Source organism: Schistosoma haematobium, chromosome 1 (assembly GCF_000699445.3).
Source record: "Schistosoma haematobium chromosome 1, whole genome shotgun sequence".
NCBI lineage: Eukaryota > Metazoa > Platyhelminthes > Trematoda > Strigeidida > Schistosomatidae > Schistosoma > Schistosoma haematobium.
This window is the reverse complement of record NC_067196.1, coordinates 1448620-1469378: the sequence shown is the minus strand read 5'-3', so window position 1 is coordinate 1469378 and position 20759 is coordinate 1448620. Positions and strand designations below refer to the sequence as shown.

Here is a 20759-nt window from a genome sequence, read left to right as displayed (position 1 = left end):
CTAATTCTTACCCAATCAGCGCTAGCCTATACTGTAGAATCTAGAACTATAAATTTATTAACGTTTTTCTTATTGTGCTACTTACTTCCATCTACCCCTCGTTATTTGAAATGTAGTTCTGTTCCTGTTCAATCGTGTTTTGAATTGAGGACTTGTCAAGTGAATTGGTGTTTAAGAATACTAAGCAATAGGAATATCTAGGTTGTAATAAAAGGAATTATAATAGTGGCGACGGGGATGAGATTCGAACCCACGTGGGAAAAACCCAATGGATTAGCATCTAAGAAGACGGCTAAAACACCCACAGCCTTCGACCTAAAGATCTGATCTATAAGGCAGTGGAGCATTGTAAAGAGATGCAGTCGCATGGTAGCCAGAGACCAACAATAGGTTCATACACCATTTATTCTTTCACGATCCTGGAGCCAGCCCGTATGTACCATTGACTTGGAATCAGGGTTTTCCAACTCACCTTGGTGGACACGAAGGGTTTGTTTTTACTCTATGGATGATGTATTCCAGCGTAGATGCAAATTCATATCTCCTAAAGACAACTTACATTCAACACATTTCATAATGGAATTGAATACAATAGAATTAAAGTATATTAAACATAATCAATAATAACTTACCATTTCTAATGAAAGATAACCTGAATAAGCAACATTTTCAGCAAAATCACTTAATGTCATTGTTGGAAATCTAATTAATGGTAATATATTTGCTGCAACTTGTACTCTATTAGAAACAACATCTCTTATACCTAAACGATTACATTCAGCTCCTGCCCAACGTCCAACAGCAGCAAATACTTCAGATTCTTGACAATTTAATGTATTACGACTAACTAAATCATGTACACAATTTGAATTTAATGTTAATAAACCTTGTGATATTAATACATCTGGGGCCTAAAATATAAAACAAAAAAATCAGATGAAATGGGTTATAAATATTACGAAATAATAATAATAATAAATCATAATGATTACTGCTTATACTTTTACTACCTGTATCACTATGGGGTTTGAATCGATAATTGGTAATGTGGTATGACGACTTGGACTGATGTACGTACGTACGTAAGTACGAAGTTTTACGTTGTTAACAAACTGACTGACTGATATCAAAGGTTGTGGAAAGATCAATAGTCTATTCATTTTTTGTTTGTGACCGATTTCCGTTCGGGAACTATTGAAAGTCACAGAGTACTGTATGCATGTTTAATCTTATTGAAAGATTCTTAAACAGTACACATAAAAGAGCATCAACAGAGATACAATTCAAGGCGTACGAATGTTATGGCTCCCTAGTTACGTTCAGATCAATGAGTTGGAATTTATTGTTTCTAAGTAAAGCTATCTCACATCAACTTGGCGCTCAAATATTGTGAAAACTATTCGATCAAATTTAAATGAAAATCCTTATTCATTAATTTTCTTAATAAATTACATTTTATTTACGAGAAAAAGAAAACCTACTATTTAATTGGTTATCAGAAGGGGTTTTGTGGAGATTTTTAGTAATTTCAATAGTTGAAATCATGAGTCAATTAAAGCTAGACCACTATGGAAAACTTGGAAGCACTAGACGGCCGTTTCGTCCTAGTATGGGACTCCTCAGCAGTGCGTATTCATGATCCCGCTCCCTCTCGCGGGATTCAAATCCAGGTTATCTTGTTTATCATAAAATTAGAATACTTTCATTATACCCATTCAATATAAATCTGCAATACAGTAGATGAGTATTTTACCAAAAATAAATCAATGTCCACTAATCTTTGGTTGTTTGTTTGTTTGTTTTTATGGTTACTTAATCTATATTTAGTTAATAATGTAAACTTCTCTGAAGTTTCTTTATGTAATAAACAGTTTAAAGTTTAATAGTTAAGTTCATGAGTCAACTGAAGCTAGATCATCATGAAAAACCTGGAAGTACCGAGTGGCCGTTTCGTCTTAGTGTGGGGCTCTTCAGCAGTACGCATCTAATATTTTCCATGGTGATTTAGCTTTAATTGACTCATGAACTCAACTTATAAAAAGTACTATAATATTCACGAAAACCCCTTTCTGAGTTTGAAGCTTAATAATGGTTTTTCTTTCATTTTCTTCTTTTTATTTAAAAAAAAATAGTAACTAAGCCGACAATAAATGGATGAATTATCTTCAGTTTTTGATCGAGATCATGAACCGACTGATGTTAGACCACCATTGAAAACCTGTAAGCACTGGGCGGTCGTTTCGTCCTGTTCTGGTGAGAAGCCGTGACCAGTGCAGTTAATCCGTGTTTGCTCGAAACAGGTGTCTACATCAGTACAATGGAAATTGTTCGCGCAAATTCGTGAATTGGTTGAAGTTAGACATTAACACCAATGGATGCTGGCTCATTGGTCCAGTTGGTTAAGGTCCTGGGTTCGAATCCCGCGGGGTGCGGGATCGTGGATGCACACTGCTGAGGAGTCTCACAATAAGACGAAGTGGCCATCCAATGCCTCCAGGTTTTCAATGGTGGTCTAACATCAATCGGTTCATGATCTTAATCAAAAACTTAACAATCTCCACCACCCCTAAACTGTTATCTTCAGTTTCTTTATTATAAATTAATCAAACAAGGGTATTTGGCAATGTAGGTTAATTTTAGAGAAGAAAAATTGTTTTGTTTTTTTTAATAAACCTTATATTCATTACTAACCATAACTAATTGGTTTCATAGATGTTACATAATTAAATGGTCTTCTAGATATTACATAATTCTTTTTTTTGTAAATTTTTTTGATGGGTCACATGCCAAAATGAAGCACGTGGTATGAATGGAACAAAAAAAGAACAAACATACATACAAAATTTCAATAGTTATGATCATGAGTTCATTGAAGCTAGATCACCATGGAAAATCTGGGAAGCGCTAGACGGCCGTTTCATTCTATTGTGGAACTCCTCAGTGGTAGCGTGCATTCACGACATCGCCTCGAGAGATTCGAAACCAGGACCTACTGGTTTCGCGCGCGAGCGCTTAACCACTAGACCACTGAGCGGGCATCCAACGTTGTTAGTGTCTAACTTCAACTAATCCACAAAATTGAGTGACACATCCACCATTGTCTTCAGTGAGTTACTATCTCACAACAGACCTGGTTGAACTACACTGGTCAATACTTCTCACTAGAACTCCAGGATATACCTCGTGAAGTCAGTCACTAGTGAGCATATGTTGATTAATACCAGGAGTTTTGTGAATATTATAGTGATTTCAATAGTTATGATCATGAGTTTATTGAAGCTAGATCACCATGAAAAATCTGGGAAGCGCTAGACGGCCGTTTCATTCTATTGTGGAACTCCTCAGTGGTAGTGTGCATTCACGACATCGCCTCGAGAGATTCGAAACTAGGACCTACTGGTTTCGCGCGCGAGCGCTTAACCATTAGACCACTGAGCCGGCACTCGACGGTGTTAATGTATAACTTCAACTAATCCACAAAATTGAGCGACATATCCACCATTGTCTTCAGTGAGTTACTATTTCACAACAGACCTGGTTGAACTACACTGGTCAATACTTCTCACTAGAACTCCAGGATATACCTCGTGAAGTCAGTCACTAGTGAGCATATGTTGATTAATATCAGGAGTTTTGTGAATATTATAGTGATTTCAATAGTTATGATCATGAGTTTATTGAAGCTAGATCACCATGAAAAATCTGGGAAGCGCTAGACGGCCGTTTCATTCTATTGTGGAACTCCTCAGTGGTAGTGTGCATTCACGACATCGCCTCGAGAGATTCGAAACTAGGACCTACTGGTTTCGCGCGCGAGCGCTTAACCATTAGACCACTGAGCCGGCACTCGACGGTGTTAATGTATAACTTCAACTAATCCACAAAATTGAGCGACATATCCACCATTGTCTTCAGTGAGTTACTATCTCACAACAGACCTGGTTGAACTACACTGGTCAATACTTCTCACTAGAACTCCAGGATATACCTCGTGAAGTCAGTCACTAGTGAGCATATGTTGATTAATACCAGGAGTTTTGTGAATATTATAGTGATTTCAATAGTTATGATCATGCGTCAATTGAAGCTAGACCACTATGAAAAATCTGGGAAGCGCTAGATAGCCGTTTCATCCTATTGTAGGACTCCTCAGTGGTAGTGTGCATTCACGACATCGCCTCGAGAGATTCGAACCTAAGATCTACCAGTCTCATACAGAAGACAAGGTTTAATAAATTTAATGTTCTCTGTTGAAAATCATTGTTGTTATTAGTTTTAATACATTTTTTTAATACTCTATACATTTATTCAAGTGAAAATCTTCAATATGAATATCAAGACAGTTCTACTGTATGAAGCTGAAACTTGAAGAATTACTAAGATCATCATCAAAATAGTACAAGTATTTTTAGGCAGTTGTCTACAGAAGATTCGTTAGCCGGATACCATCAACAACAACAACAACAACAGCAACCTACTATAGGAGAGAACCAACCATCTTCCGAATGAGAAAGAAATTAGGAAAAGACGTTAGAAATCGTCAAAATTCATCATATGGCAAGTGCTAACTTGGAATCCTGAAGGTGAATAAAAAAGAAGGAAGACTAAACAATACACTGCGTCGAGAATCAGGAGCAGAAATGAAAAGGATGAACAGTAAATGGAAACAATTGGAAAGGATCGCTAAAGACAGAATTGGATAGAGAATGCTGGTAGGTGGCCTATACTCTTCCACGAAGGTTAACAGGCGTAATGAAGCATTTGAATTGTTCAACTAATTGTTTGATTAGATATTTAATGAACACTTATCATTGCGATCGAGAGATAGATCATTTAAAGTATCAAACAGTTTATGTTTACATCATCGAAAACAAGTGTGTGTGTGTGTATGCACTTCAATAATGTCATTGTACCTTAAAGTGAAATCATGAGTTGGTATGTATGTTATATGATTTACACTATTAACGTATTTGTGATAAATGCTTAGTGAAATCAATTGATGAATTAAATCTTTTCTGAATGATGTACTTTTTCATTTTAAAATGTTACATTCTCTTGGTATCAGTAATATTATTCTTGTCACTTGACATGAACCTATTCCTAATATTCTTGTTGTTGACCGTTGTTACTACGTTGACTTGATGGTTGAGTTTACCTATTATGATGAACTAATCGAGTTATAATGGCTAGAACAATCGTTCCACAAGGTCCTACCATGCCAGATAAGTCGGTTGGAGAACGATGTAAATAAAAGCAGCACACCCAAGGTCCGAAGGTGAAGTCGTACCGCTGAGTGTACAGAGGTGTGATGGCATTAAGGTGTTTTCTTCAGATATCCATGATATCAGCGATGTTACCTTCGCACAAGGAAGTGTGGGATTAGAAACGGTCGACCCTAAAAATGCACACTTCATCTTATATGACGGATATACGTCTCTGGTGTTAAAGCCCCGACAAGTACGTAGGTAACACAAATATTGCCCACAAAAGGGTTGTGTGTGATCGACCTCAATCAGTTATACCTCGGTTACTGCGGTCACACTCTCAGGTCGCTGTGTATGATAAAGTTTTAATGATTTCACTTGACCTATTTAATAGGCACATTACTTATTATGAAAATTGTTAACAATCGTTTGATTCATTAATTTCTGTATTAACTTTCTGTTTCTAAGGTACAAATCAATGAATTACATATGTATTACTCAGATTTTCATTGAGTTATTGCCTTAATTAAGTATGTACTGAAACTTGTAAGTTATACTATTTTGTATTCTTGTGTGGATGCGTATCACTGACGAGTTCCATAATAGAATTAAATGACCTTCCAGTGCTTCCAAATTTTCAATTGTGGTCTAACATCAGTCGATTCATGATCTCAATCGAAAACCTAATAATCTCCACAACCCAATAGTGATAAACACCATGTGCTCACTAGTAACTAGCTTCGTGAGGGAATTCTCGAAGTTTTAGTGAGAAGCTGTGACCAGTGGAACTAATCCATGTCCAGTAGAGATAGGTATCTACGTCAGTACAATGGAAGATGGTCGCGAAGTTTCGTGGATTGGTTGAGGTTAGACATTAACACCGTTAGATGCCGACTCAGTGGTCTAGAAATTAAGCGTTCTTGCGTGAGACCGAATGTTTTGGATTCAAATTTTCCAAGCAAGATCGTGGATGAGCATTGCTGAGGAGTTCCATACTAAGGAGAAACAGTCATCCAGTGCTTTCAGGTTTTCAAGTGTGTTCCAACATCAATCAATTTATGATCTCAATCGACAACTTAACAATCTCTACAACCCCTAAACTGATAATCTAGAAAGGCATGATTCTTAACTAAAAAGATACTTATGATCATTCATATTATATTTTATGTATCCAAAATTATAATTTGAAGATTCTATTGACTATCTGCATAAATTCATTACCAGATTTGGGTCATAAAAACCCTAGATTTCCTGTATATAAACAAACCATTGGAGTAAAGGGTTTCTTTCATATTTCTCACATTGTCTCCTGTGTTCAAGTTACTGTGTAGATTTAGCCTAAGGGTTACTAGAAGACAATATGTTACACAAGAAACATAGTCTATAGTTTACTATGTGATATCCATTTTAGATCATTTTCATGCTTCAATATCCATCATACCAAATGGATAAAGAGCATAAAGTTGATTTCACATCAATACTTTTATCATCTGATTGATAGACATTGATCAATAATCTATTCCATTAAACTAATATTGATTGATCATTGTTCAGTAACGAATTATCAGTCTAATGCAATGATCTAATTTTATCAATCAACTTGACTCATGTCTCTTGAGATTATAGATATACCTTACTTAATGACTACTATTTCTAAGAGATTTTTGAAGATTTCATTCAGCTACCTGAACCCTATTGAATCGTCAAGATTATTATTCTGGATTATGGTTTAACCGACAGGATCTCAATCAGTATCAATGAATACACAAATATGACATTCCTTATTCTTCATGAATTAGTCAGTGTGTAATATATAAGGCCTATAAGAAATCACTTGCGTAACGAATAACTCGATGCTATGTTCATGTCTTGTTTGAAAGCTTAATCCTTAAATGACTGGAAGTATATCAGTTATCTCGACATGAAAGTACAAAGTTGATTACAGGTTATCTTTAACGAAATATCAAAGACTATTTTGCATACAAATTGATGATTTATAACTGTAAATATAAGAAATAGACTTATTACAAGTGACATTAGGTGAATTTTCAAACAAAATCAAACAAACGTTTCACTTATTACAATACTAATAGAATTCTTACCAAAACATCGATTATATGCCAACATCGACGAGTTAGATCAACTTCATCAAAAAATATACTACGATCAAGCATCATACAAACATTTTCAGCTGTAATTAAATCCTGTATGATAATGAAATAAATTAAAGAAAGAAAAAGAAATTAGTTTATTGCACATTTTAAGTTTACGATATTTGAAAGGATGAAAAGTGAATGTCTGGCATTTTAATCGGATTGATGGACACGAGGAGTCCATCCAGATGAGTTGGAAAACTCTGATTCCAAAGCTGTAGTGCACATGAGCTGGTTCCAAGATCCTGAGGGAATAAATGGTGTATAAACCTATTTTTGGGTACCGGTTATCACGAGACTGCATCTCTTAACGTTGGTCCACTGGCTTGTGGATTAGACCTTTAGGTCGAAGACTCCAAGTGTAGCCCCCATAAGAAAACTACCTGTTTCGGTTTGAGCACCCAGGCAGTATTCGAGTCCTCACACAAATCGAATGATTTATGTGGTGCACATTTATTTGGTGCCTCTCTGTACCAATGTTTATATGTTTAAATGAATAAATTATGTGAAAATAAAATTTATCAGCTTAGAGAATTAGCATTCGCCTGTTCTACTGTAAATGCTCAGTGAACTTTGATTCAAGTAGCCAAAATGTTTCATCAGACTTAATGTATTAGATATTGCTCATTGGTCAGTACAAAAATATGGACTTCACTAATGAGTAGGTATAAAGTTCTACTTACTTACGCCTGTTACTCCTCGTGAAGAGGAGTATAGACCGCTCACCAGCATTCTCCAACCAACCCTGTCCTAGGCAATCCTTTCTAGTTCTTTCCAGTTGTTATTCATCCCTTTCAAATCTGCTTCTATTTCCCGACGTTATGTGTTCTTTGGCCTTCCTCTTTTCCACTTCCCTTGAGAATTCCAAATTAGGGCTTGCCTCGTGATACAGTTTGACGATTTGCATAGTGCATGTTCTATCCATTTCCATCGTCTTTTCCTAATTTCTTCTTCAGTTGGAAGTTGGTTTGTTCTCTCCCACAGAAGGCTGTTGCTGATGGTATGCGGCCAATCGGTGTTGAGTTTCTTGCGTAGACAGCTATTTATAAATACTTGTACCTTCTTGATTGTGGTTGTTGTAGTTCTCCGAGTTTCAGCTCCATACAGTAGAACTGCCTTGACGTTCGTATTGAAGATTCTCACTTTGATATTGGTTGAAAGTTGTTTTGAGTTCCATATGTTCTTCAATTGTAGGAATGCGACCCTTGCTTTGCCAATCTTCGCCTTTACGTCTGCATCTGAACGGCCTTGTTCATCGATGATGCTTCCCAGGTATGTGAAGGATTCTACATCTTCCAGAGTTTCGCCATCAAGAGTGATTGGATTGCTGTTCTCCGCTTTGAATTTGAGGACCTTGGTTTTCCCTTTGTGTATACTGAGCCCTACTGATGCAGAGACTGCTGCTACACTGGCTGTCTTTATCTGCATTTATTCACGTGCATGCGATAGGAGGGAGGTATAACATTTTGGCAGTTTCTAAAGATATTCTTCAGAAATATCCATACCGGTAGGTCAATATTTTTTCGGTTGAACTATACAGAAATCATTTCTAGTTTTATTATATCAAAATAGTTATAATGTTTCTCTAAAATGGTTGTGCAGTATCGTGGTTTGGCCAAAGTTAGACATTTAACACAATTGGATATCTGCTCATTGGTCTAGAAGTTAACCGTTTGCGAATGAAATCCAAATGCTCTGGGTTCAAGTCCTGTGTGTGAGATCGTGGATGTACACTCTTGAAGAGTCCTATACTAAGACGAAATATCAGTTCAGGTTCCATGAGTGAAGTATCAGTTCCGCGAAGATTTCAAGTACTCCTTGTAATGAAGAAATATGCCGACTAACATAAAACCTAGATTCAAAATTCTCTAGATAACTTACATTCAATTATCAACACATCGTTAGCTTTTAGTTATATTATTAAGAAAAACAACAACAACAACAATGAATCCTTTCAAAGATAACAAAATGAATAGACTTACTTTTAAGTATTCAACACAAATTTGTGTTAAACGTGGAAGGATATACTTTTTTGTTGCATACAATAAATAGAATAATAAATTGATATCATTCTCCACTAATAATTCATCACTATAGATATAAGATAGCATAATTTGAAATGCCTAAAATGTTGAAGAAATAAGAAGAAAAAAAACCAATAAAATGGGACCGGGTTGTGGGGGATAGTTGGTGTTAGGATTATGAAATGAGTAAGGATAAGTAATTCAAATGTAATTTCTATGATACAATAGACTAATTTATGGACGAACCAATTAGATTCAGGATGAGATGTCTTGGATTTTTGGCGCAAAATTCACCCATGCATTTGGTTAGAAAGCGTTTAGGGATTTTAACTGATAGATCCTGGGTAAGAATCTTGCGGGGGGGGTCAGGATGGTGAATGCATAATGCTGAAGAGTTTCATATTAATTCGAAACGGCCGTCCAGTGCTTCCAGGTTTTCCATTGTGGATTAGCTTCAAATGACTCATGATTTTAACTGTTGAAATTTTAGCGGATGTTAATTCGTGATGAAAACCTGAAATCTTATTCCTAACCGTAACCATCAACTGTAAATCATAATATCCACTGTTCATACTGCTTGATAACTATCATTTAGCCCTAGTAAGTTGGTGGATGTTCCCAAAGTCACTTACACGCCGCTCGAAGGTCGTCCATAAATTATAGTCTCACCAAATAGTTCATTTTTCTTGAATAGTTGAATACTGCATTGATCAAGTGAGTTTTTATTCGGTTAAACAAAAACAAAATGTTCGTATCACTGAACAATAAAAGTGGATCAATCAATGTGTTGCTGTCATCAAAGCACTACGCGTCCATGTCAGATTAGTGAATGTACATTGTTAAGAACTCCTGTACTAGATGAAACAGGTTTTCTGGGTTATTAGTAGTGATTTAGCTAAAATCAGTTAGCTGAAGTGACCCATTTTCAAGGAATTTATGATTACGCTGTAACAATAACTCTTTTCACATTATAATCCGTTGATAACTCATTCATTTTCACAACTCCGTTTGTAGCTCTTCTAGAGTTACTGCCAGTCTCAAGCCCAGATAAAGGAGGAGGTTTGAGCATAGGGTTAGCGACCCCATCCCGTAGAAAACTAACTCGTTAAAAAAACGCTAACCAGAAAAATAATTAAAACCATTTAAACTCTGTCCTGGGAGTTAGGTCTTCATTTAGATGAGTTATTACACTTCATAGTGTAAGCTGAGTTTCTTCGAAAGTCACGACCCCATGCTCAACCCTCCTATTTTATTCGGGCGCAAAACGATAAACTCAACAATCCGCCCAACTTTTGTTTTTTTTACTAATCAATGCTCCTTGGTTCACAATAAGTCATTAACTATGAGGAAAGCATTGCAAAGTCGAGTCCAGTTTCACGCACGTTTCGTCTTTTTCGGGACTCGTCAGCTGGATGTACCTGCATTTCAGAGTTGACGTTCACTCTGGGGCTCGAACCCAGTACCGTTCACTTTAAACGTCATCGCGTTATCCACTTAACTACTGAGTCCTGCTAACCACTTGCTTGTGTAATGGAGTAAAGTTTAAATTGACTTGATGTTGTTTTACTTGTATCTTCCTATTGTTATTTAGAGCTGCAACTGATCAGTCTCATGTTAGCAAATGTGCATTCTGTGAGGATCTTCTCCATATAACCTTAAAAGTCACAAGTTTATTTAAAGCAAAGATGGATGATGGTGGTTAACAGTGGAATTGAAAAGTTATGAATGTTTGTTTAAGTTTACAACATTTAAATCTAGTTATATTTGATCATTTTTTTACTTTTTATGCAAATTTTTGTTTACTTAGAAACATGTAGAAGGTGCTTAAATAAACGAGACATTTGTTACGTCTATGCATATCAATTATGTACATTATTATTCATACACTTATTTACATAACCTGACTGTAATCAATGATTTTTGATTTATTACGATAGACATTGAGTTCATATCTCGCATTGAACTAGTTATATATAAGTTATATAATATATTCTTGTGGGTCAGGGTAATTTTACATTGGTTTTCAGGAGAACCAGACGTCATTCAGACTTTCACATGACAACTCAAACAGTACAGCTCAATCCCGTTTAACAGGACAGCCAGACACCACCCAGGCTTACATTTTATAACCCGAGCAGTACAGTTCAATCCCGCTTCACAGGAGAACCAGACAACGTATAGGCTTTAATGCTACAATCTGTATAGTAAAGCTCAATCCTGTGGTGCAACCATGCAGGTACCAAGCACTCAGGTGGATCATTCGCACCATTCATATAAACATTCACATCATATGTATAGCTATTCCGATCAATTATGTACAGCACGAACAGGCCAAAGTTGACCGATTTTGGTTACACGACAGTCAAACTCATTAATGTTAGCAATAGCGATATGCCTTACAATGTCCAAATTACAATGATCTTTGAGAACACTGAAAAGCGACCACCATTATGAATGAAATCGGTTAACCAGCAAGCCAATTATGTGCATGAACAGTCAGCAAAACTTGCCAAATTAATGCCGAACGATCCACAATATCAATGGCAAACCTCCTGTCACATATGAGAACTTCAGCTCTACAGAGCAATATAGCTTTATAGCTTATACTGCATAAAACACATATGTAGGGTAGTAAACGAAATAGCCCAGCTTGAAGCATTAGGGCTTACAGAACGCTCAAAACCCATTCATTGTCTGGTGTTGGAATACGATTAGTAGACCACCAAGACCAGTTTTATCGCATTTTCGAAATCTTCATTTTTCTGACTTTTCAGACCCTGTCTGATTTAGGGGTGGTATCCCTTACTTTTATATATATATATATATATATATATATATATATATATATATATATATATATATATATATATATATATATATATATATATATATATATATATATATATATAGCGCCTTGATATATTCAATTAATAAGTTTCGAATACGTCAACACTTGGATCCTGAATTCCACCGTTGATCATTAAACATGGTTCAGTTGTTACAGAAATGCAGCTGTAGTTCAACGGTCAAAAGATTCAGATTTCAACCAGTAAGTAACATGAGAATAAGTGCCAGATAATACCATTAGCACTAGCAAAAATAGTATAATCTGGGTGGCCAGGTCTTTTTCTGGGCACCTCGCTGTGATTTATTACAGCCTCTCATAAAACTGATCTTTAGTGTCATCATTGCTATCATTGGTTGGTGCATAAAATTAAATGAAATTCATTATAATCCCCTTCTGATGATTCTGGATGCATGAGATTTCCGTCACATAAGTGCTTTTCGTGTTTCTTTGGATAGCATCAGTGCAACTTCCCGCGTGCACGGTGTTAGCATTTTCTCGTTCATGACCAGGGTACAACAGCATATCTCCCGAATCTAAACTTTTCTGTCCAGCTTGGGTCTAATGGGTGTCACTTATTCTGATAACTACTAAGTTGTACCTTCTCATTTCCGTAGCTATCTGACTGGTCCTCTCGGTCTCCCACATTGTCCAGTCATTCCAGGTATCCATATTAATTGTTCCTTCTGGTTTTTGAAAGAAGCATCTGCCGAGTGACTTTCGAAGAATCCCAGCTTTCGCCATGAGTCGTTATAATTCTTTTAAATGAAGATCCTTAACGTTCAGGAAAGAGTTTTTATCATTTTGTTCCTGGTTGGCGTTATATAATCATAAAATTGCCTAATTGATATACTCCCATGTATAGTGATTTCATAAAATTTAACTTCTCATTTTATTACAAGCTTCTTGTGTACACTGTTGTTGCAAAGACTTATCAGTCTTGATACATCTATATAATACCTACATACTGAGCAAGTAAACATTTACAAACTCATTCATATATTGAAATCCAAACAGATTTAATAAGCATTTCATAAAACCCAGAGATCTTGTATATGGTGCATTTGAAGGTAGTACCAGTCGTTTCTTCTTTTTCAATGATTGTCTGTCTAACATCAGTCCATAATGCACTGAAAGAAAAGCCAATAGTTATCTATATAACAACTTGAATTTATGTATATAACAGAAGGGTTTTGTGGATATTATAGTAATTTCGATGGTTGAAATCATGAGTCGATTGAAGCTAGAACACCATGGAAAACCTGAAGCATTGGGCGACCGTTTCGTCCTAGTATGAACTCCTCACCAGTGCCCATCCACGATCTTGCTTCGCGAGACTGAAACCCAGGACAAATAAGTCTCGTGGGCGAACGCTTAACCACTAGACCACTGAGTCAGCATCCAACGTTGTTAATGTCTAACTTCAACTAATCCACGAAATTGAGCGATACATCCACCGATGTTTTCAGTGAGTTACTATCTCACAACAGACCGGGCTGAACTTCACTGATCACTGCTTCTCACTAGAACTCCAGAAACTACCTCTTGGAGACTGTCACTAGTGAGTATATGTTGATTCATATCAGAAGTGGTCAATGGAGTTCAACCGGGTCTGTTGTGAGGCAGTAACTCATTGATGACAATGGTGGACAGTGACTCAATTCCGTGGATTAGTTGAAGTCATACATTAACACCGTTGGATGCCGATTCAGTGATCTAGTGGTTAAGCGCTTGCATGCGAAACTGATAGGTCCTGGGTTCGAATCTTGAAAGACGGTATTGTGGATATTCACTGCCACTGAGGCGTCCCACGCCGAAACGGCCATCCAGTGCTTCCATGTCTTCCACAGTGGTCTAGCTTCAATTGACTCGTGATCTCAACCATTGAAATTATATGTATATATATATGAAATACATCTTACCTTTGGATGTATATCTGGTATATGATATTCTCGACGATTTTCCGAATTTTTATTATCACAATCCGCCATTGGTCCATAAAACATTGCTTCAAATACTGGTGAAGCAGCTGCTAATATTAAACGATGTGCAGCAAAACGCCAAATAATTGGTTCTGTATCATTAGTTCCATTCAATGATCCTTTACTAGGATCCATTGAATGAATACAATTTGAATTATTATTATTATTATTATTACTTGTTCTATTTAATAAATTATTCGTTGAAGTTAATTTATGTGATAAGTTTTGTGAATTATAATCATTGGATTTATTATCTGTATTATGATCTGAATGACACGATGGTTGTTCACCATCTGAATTCAAATCTGTTGCATCATCAATAGTATTCTCTTGATCTGAATCAGTACATCTTGAATATAATATATCTAATGGAGTATTATATACATTATTATTATTATTATCATTATTATTAGTAGTATTAGTATTATTATTAGTAGTATTGTTATTAGCAGTAATAGTACGAGTAGTAATTGTAATTGTATTGGGAGGATTATTATTATTATTACCATTACTATGACTACTATTATTATTATTAGTAGTAGTAGTGGTAGTATTACCATCATTATTGTTGTACATCAGACGTGATTTATTTATACTATTTGAACAATTTGTAGATCGTGTTGATGATACATTTAATAATTGTTTATTTGTACAACAATTAATTTGACTTTTTGGACCACCTGGTGCACTGGAATCATTTGAATGTAAACTAATTGATGTATTATTACCTAATATATCATCACCGCCAACAATAAACCATACATCAGCAAATCTTTCAGTAATAAGCATTTGACGCCATAATTGACGACTTCCAAATAAATTAGCCTATATTTAAGATAGAATAACAATTAATAAATAAGTATGATTAGTATTAGAAGGGTACTTTTTGTGGAAAACCTGATAACATCATCCTACTGTGGTTAAGCGCTCGCAAACGAGACTGATAAGTCTTGAGTTCGAATCTCGTGAGATGGGATCGTGGATGAGCACTGTCACTGTGGAGTCTTGTCCAATGCTTCCAAGTTTTCCATAATGGCCTAGCATCAATCAATTCATGATCTTAACTATTAAAAGAATATAAATAACAATAAAAACTGTTAAAGTGAATTTCTAATCATAAAAGGTTTGTGTGAAATACTGAATTCTATAGTTCACATCATGAATTGAATCTTAGTTAGAAAATTATCGAGACTAGAATGTAATGTAAATCTCTTTCATCCTAATATAGGACTCTGTTATGTTTAGTTGTCATTTGAGTAGACAGCTGATATGTACGCTTCCTAGATTCTTGTCTAAATAATCTATTTAAGAGACAAAACCAAGAATGAGTAGGATGGTTGGCGAGACTACAATTAATAGACGAATCAATCACGTGTAACATAACGGTGTCGAATGAATATTTCATCCTATTATGAAACTTCTCAATAGCGTACACACACACACACGACCTCTCCAGTAATCTTACCCATTACCTTCAAATCTCTCAGTGAACGCTTAAACTTCCGACCACTCAGTCAGCATTCTATTGATTAATATAATCAACCTTAATCATGTTGCTGAATTTTTGTTGGAGTTTTGTTCTCTGAGCTGGACGATTTGGTCGTGGTGCTTTAATCGTTCTTCTAGACGACGTCATCAACACAAACTTCAGGTAAAAGTGAAGTGTCCGTATTACTTCACATGGGGTTCACAGCTTGTAGGTCTACAGAACAAGCTGTGAATCACATGTGGAGAAGCTCAAACACGTCACTGCTATCTGAAGTTTGTGCTGATGATGTCGTTCAGAAGAACAATGAAAGCAATATAGATTCATATATATCCCTCCACAAACAAGATTCCATGTACATATTTACACTATTTCTAAGTATTTCACATGAACTGTGATGATGATGTCGTTTCGAAGAACGATTAAAGCTCCACGACTAAACTATTCAGTTCAGAGAACAAAACTTCATCAAAATCACCCATCTAAGCTACAAATCTTCCATACCATCTCATGTTAGTGAGTAATTGCATCATAACACTATATGGATGAACAACGATTAGTCGAGGTTAGATGTAAAACACAACTGGTAACTTTAATTATAGACAGAGTAACTACTTCGAAGAAAAAAAAGATCACATAGTGATAAAAATCAATTTCATATCTCTAATTCACAATGCATCACGTACACAAACACACACTCACATACACACGTTCACACACACACACAAATTCCTTCATTCAATTGTTCACTATGTGATCCAGCTTCAAGAACATTAAATCATTCGAGGTGTTTATTTATTTTTTCTTCGTTTTTGTTTAAATTACATTCAAGTACCTTTTTTGTTTCTAACGGAATTACAAAACAAACAAACAAAACAGCACAAAACCGATGGTTGTGTTGCATTTTATTGTGAGCAGATATCCATTACAAATGTGTACAAATCTAGTCACACATATACAAATTTGTCTATCCATCAAACTTAATTGCTCATGTTTAGTGATGTAATTAAATGATCATAAATAAATTTGATTAGATAATAAAACATTTATGAGTCAATTGAAGTTAGACCATGATGGAATACCTGGAAGCATTGGATGGCTATTTCGACCTAGTAAGGGACTGCTCATCAATATGCATCCATGATCCTGCCCCATGAGATTCGAATTGAGGATCTCTCACAGTCTTACGTGTGAACACTTAATCTCCAGACCATTAAGCTGGCATCCAATGATGTTCATGTCTAATTTCAACCAATACATAAAGTTGTGCCACCGTCCATTATTCTCTTCAGTGAGTGATTATCTCATAACAAACCTGGTTATACTCCACTGGTCACGGTTTCCACGTTTATCATGATGGTTTAGCTTCGAAGGACTCAGAAATTCAACTGTTGAATATAAAATCTTTATAATTTATATATTGCGCTTAGTATTCCTTAATATTAATTGATTTTCTTTCTTACTTACGGAAACATGACCTTAGAATAGAAATTATTATTATTAAAGTAAAACTTTTTAATTTATGCATTGAAATGAAAATGTCTTGACTAAACCGTCACATCACATTAACACTGTTGAATACAGGCTCAGTGATCTAGAGGTTAAGTATTTGTGCGCGAGATTGACAGATCCCGAGTTAGAGTTTTGCGAGGCGGAATCGTGGATGCGCACTGCCACTGAGGAATTCCAAACTAGGACGAAACGGCTGTGCAATGCTTCCAGGTTTTCCATAGTGGTTAAGCTTGAATTGACTCATGAATTCAACTATTTAATTTCAATGAATATTAATTTCTTACACGAATTATTGAGAAATATGAATGGTTGTTTTAATAAGGGAATGTATAGTTAAAGTTTCAATCAGGTTTCTTCAATAAACTGATTTGTAATGTATACTACTAAATTAGATGAGTAGAGTTAGAGATTACTGAAAAAAAATGAGAAAGCTTGGTTATTTGGCCTGAAGTTGAACATTGAATCTAGCGTGATTACACAACTTAAAAGACATTAGTTTTCGATTAGGGTGCATCTACACACTTGATATCGTAGATAGAGATATTTAGTCCTGTTGTTGTGAACCTAACTCAGTTTAACGTACCGTTAATTAGTGTCTTAGTTACAAACAATGTAACAGATCTATTGTGTCATGTCTGATCTCCTGTGTAACTGTGAACTGGATAAACATAACATTTCTATCGATTGATTATTAGTTGATGATCAATGTCATGTGTGCCAGGTCCTTCTTAGTGCAGATCAAATCTTATCGATCAAGCTGCGATGTGGCCATCTGTCTATCTAGGTGACTCAACATTGCATGTACTATGTTGAGATCCTAGGTCCAGGGTTTCCTCTAGGCTACCTCTAACCACCATCTTATTTCAAGCATAACATTGATTACTACTTGTGTTTAATCACTGACATAACTTTACTAAGGCGTAGAGCTCACAGCGCTCTGATATAATCTGATGTCATGCGAATGACAACAGATTTTAAGTGGTAACGCATTTGTTTATTTAATTACTATTTGATAAGTTCCCATTTCTTTTTTTCTTATCTCATATTTTAAAATAGTGATACTTACCCTCCAATCGGTTGCATCTGTTCTCTTCTCTGTATATTTGACTTCTTGTCTTTTCACAATTTTTTCAGTATCTGAATTATTTGCTTCATATAGTCTAGGACGATGTATTACTGATTCATTATGACTATTGGCTACAATTTCTGTTACATGTAAATCTTCAATACTACTAGCATCACTTATACTAGTAGTCATACTAGCATTATCGATACTAGACAATTGAGGAGGTTGAATCGATGACTGGTTATTACGCAACACATAGATTTCTCTATCTCTGCTACTATTAGGTGAATTATAAGTTGCAAGTGTTTCATTTGTTTGTGCATGATGATTACTACTGTTGTTATTATTATTACTTCTGTTCGGCCCTCCACTTTCATACTGCTGCTGCATTCCGCTTAGGTGATTTGTGCTCGAAGTGATATTCATTGCAAATGGATCATTTACACCAAGATTTGCATCCATATGACGCTGGTTAGCTACATCATTTTGAGGACGTCTTAATTGACCTTGATACAAACCTCTTGTTTGTACAGCTTGTGTAACTCTGGATGTTTGGACGGAACCTATTCGTGGTTGAGATCGAACAGCTTGTGAAGCACGATCACTATTATCTTCATTTGGTGAACGTAGAGAGAGTGTTTGTGCTGTATTAGTAGATAATGGTTGTTGATGAGGATTTCGACTTGTAGGATTAGTGAAAATAATTGGTCGGTCTACAGTTTCTTCATTCAACGGGGATGATAGCGAATTGTTCAAATTTCGGAAACCAGAAACATCTTGTTCTACCTGACGACGTTGTGGATTTTCTAGATCTGCTGATAATCTATGAGATCTATTTTTTGATCTTCGAGGACGAAGTAACCCATACATTGGAACCAAAACTAAATTTTGTCGTTCAATTAATGTATCTTGACTTAAGCCGTTGCTTCTATCCTGAAATGATCGACGAATTTGATTTGTTAATCTATCATCAACATGTAAGTTGAGTTGATGCAAATGATTATGGCTTACTCCTGATCTTAAACGGATATTTCTTGCTAGATATTAACGAAAAAAACAAGTTTATTCAACAAACAATTGGAATCGCTTATCGCAGTTTCCTATTTCAATATAAATATTCACTTAAAAGCTGATATCTAGTAAGGATTTTATGTATTTAAACATTTTACCAAGTAATAATTTCAAAACGTATTCAGTACTTTGGATAAGGTATTGGCTGACATTCAACAATAAATGCAGGAGAATACGATCAGTGTAGCAGTAGCGTCAGCAGCAGGAGGTCTCAACATACACAAAGGAAAAAGCAAGATTCTCCGATAGAACACAACATGCACCAATCGAATCACACTCGACGGAGAAGCTGTGGAAGCTGTAAAAACCTTTACCTAACTGGGCAGCATCATTGATGAAAACCGTGGATCTGATGCAAATGTGAACACGCGAATCGGCAAAGTAGGAGCAGTAGATCTACAATTTAAGAATACCTGGAACTCAAAACAACTCTCTGTCAATCAACAACAAAGTCAGAATTTTCAATACAAATGTCAATACAGTTCTACTGTATGAGGTGGAAACTTGGAGAACTACGAAAGCCATCATCCAGAAGATACAATTGTTTATCCACAGTTGCCTTCTCAAAATACTTCGGATCCGTTGACCAAACAGTATTAGCAACAATCTACTGTGTGAAAAAACAAACCAGATTGCAGTGGAGGAAGAAATCAGGGAGAAGCGCTGAGGGTGGTTAGGACACACATTGAGGAAAGCACCGAACTGAGTCACAAGACAAACCCTCACATGTAATCCTCAAGGCCAAAGGAGGAGAGGAAGATCATAGAACACATTACGCCAAGAAATCGAGACAGACATGAGAAGAATGAACAACAATTGGATCGAACTAGGAAGGAAGGCCTAGGACAAAGTGGGTTGGAGAATGCTGGTCGGCGGTCTATGACATTTGTTCATCAAATCAATATAGGGTCAATGGTTTTAATGACTTAGCATCGTGTGCACTATGTTGAGATCCCACACAGATCATCAATTCCATCAAGATTTCAGATTAACTTTGATGATGATTACTAACTAACACAAAACTTAAGTCCAATGGTTTCCCACCTACTGTCTACAACCACCTAACTTCCTCAAATATTAGACAATGTAGGTTTATGACATTGATTTAGTATGAAAAATAGTCTATTTCACAAAGTTACTTATATTAAGCAAAGTATAAACAAATTCCTGATTTTTCTGAGAGAATTGAACCTACCTGATATTCTGTTTTGTACTTTATGCTTAGAAGAATTCATAAACTCGATTGATTCTTACCAAACTAATGTATAACCGTTGACCTATTGATATATTACTTATGTAAACCATTATATACAATAAAATCAAGTTTGTATTGTCTTGTTTGTTCATAAACATCTAAGACTACAACGAAATGTCAGCAGTACAACTCTCAAAAATACTATGATTACTTAGTATTGT

General features: G+C 35.7%; 1 protein-coding gene across 2 annotated transcripts in view; it reads right to left on the bottom strand.

Moving 5' to 3' along the window:
• Positions 1-20759, bottom strand: part of BTBD1_1 (BTB/POZ domain-containing protein 1) — a 50188-nt gene that overhangs the window by 9914 nt on the left and 19515 nt on the right. For both annotated transcript variants that reach the window (XM_035733198.2, XM_051208787.1), the window contains 5 exons: positions 18273-19309; positions 14149-15033; positions 9340-9480; positions 7307-7408; positions 633-911 (listed from right to left, as the gene is read on the bottom strand). In XM_035733198.2, coding sequence (XP_035588375.1) covers positions 633-911; positions 7307-7408; positions 9340-9480; positions 14149-15033; positions 18273-19309 — 2444 coding nt within the window. The remainder of the gene's footprint in view (positions 1-632; positions 912-7306; positions 7409-9339; positions 9481-14148; positions 15034-18272; positions 19310-20759) is intronic.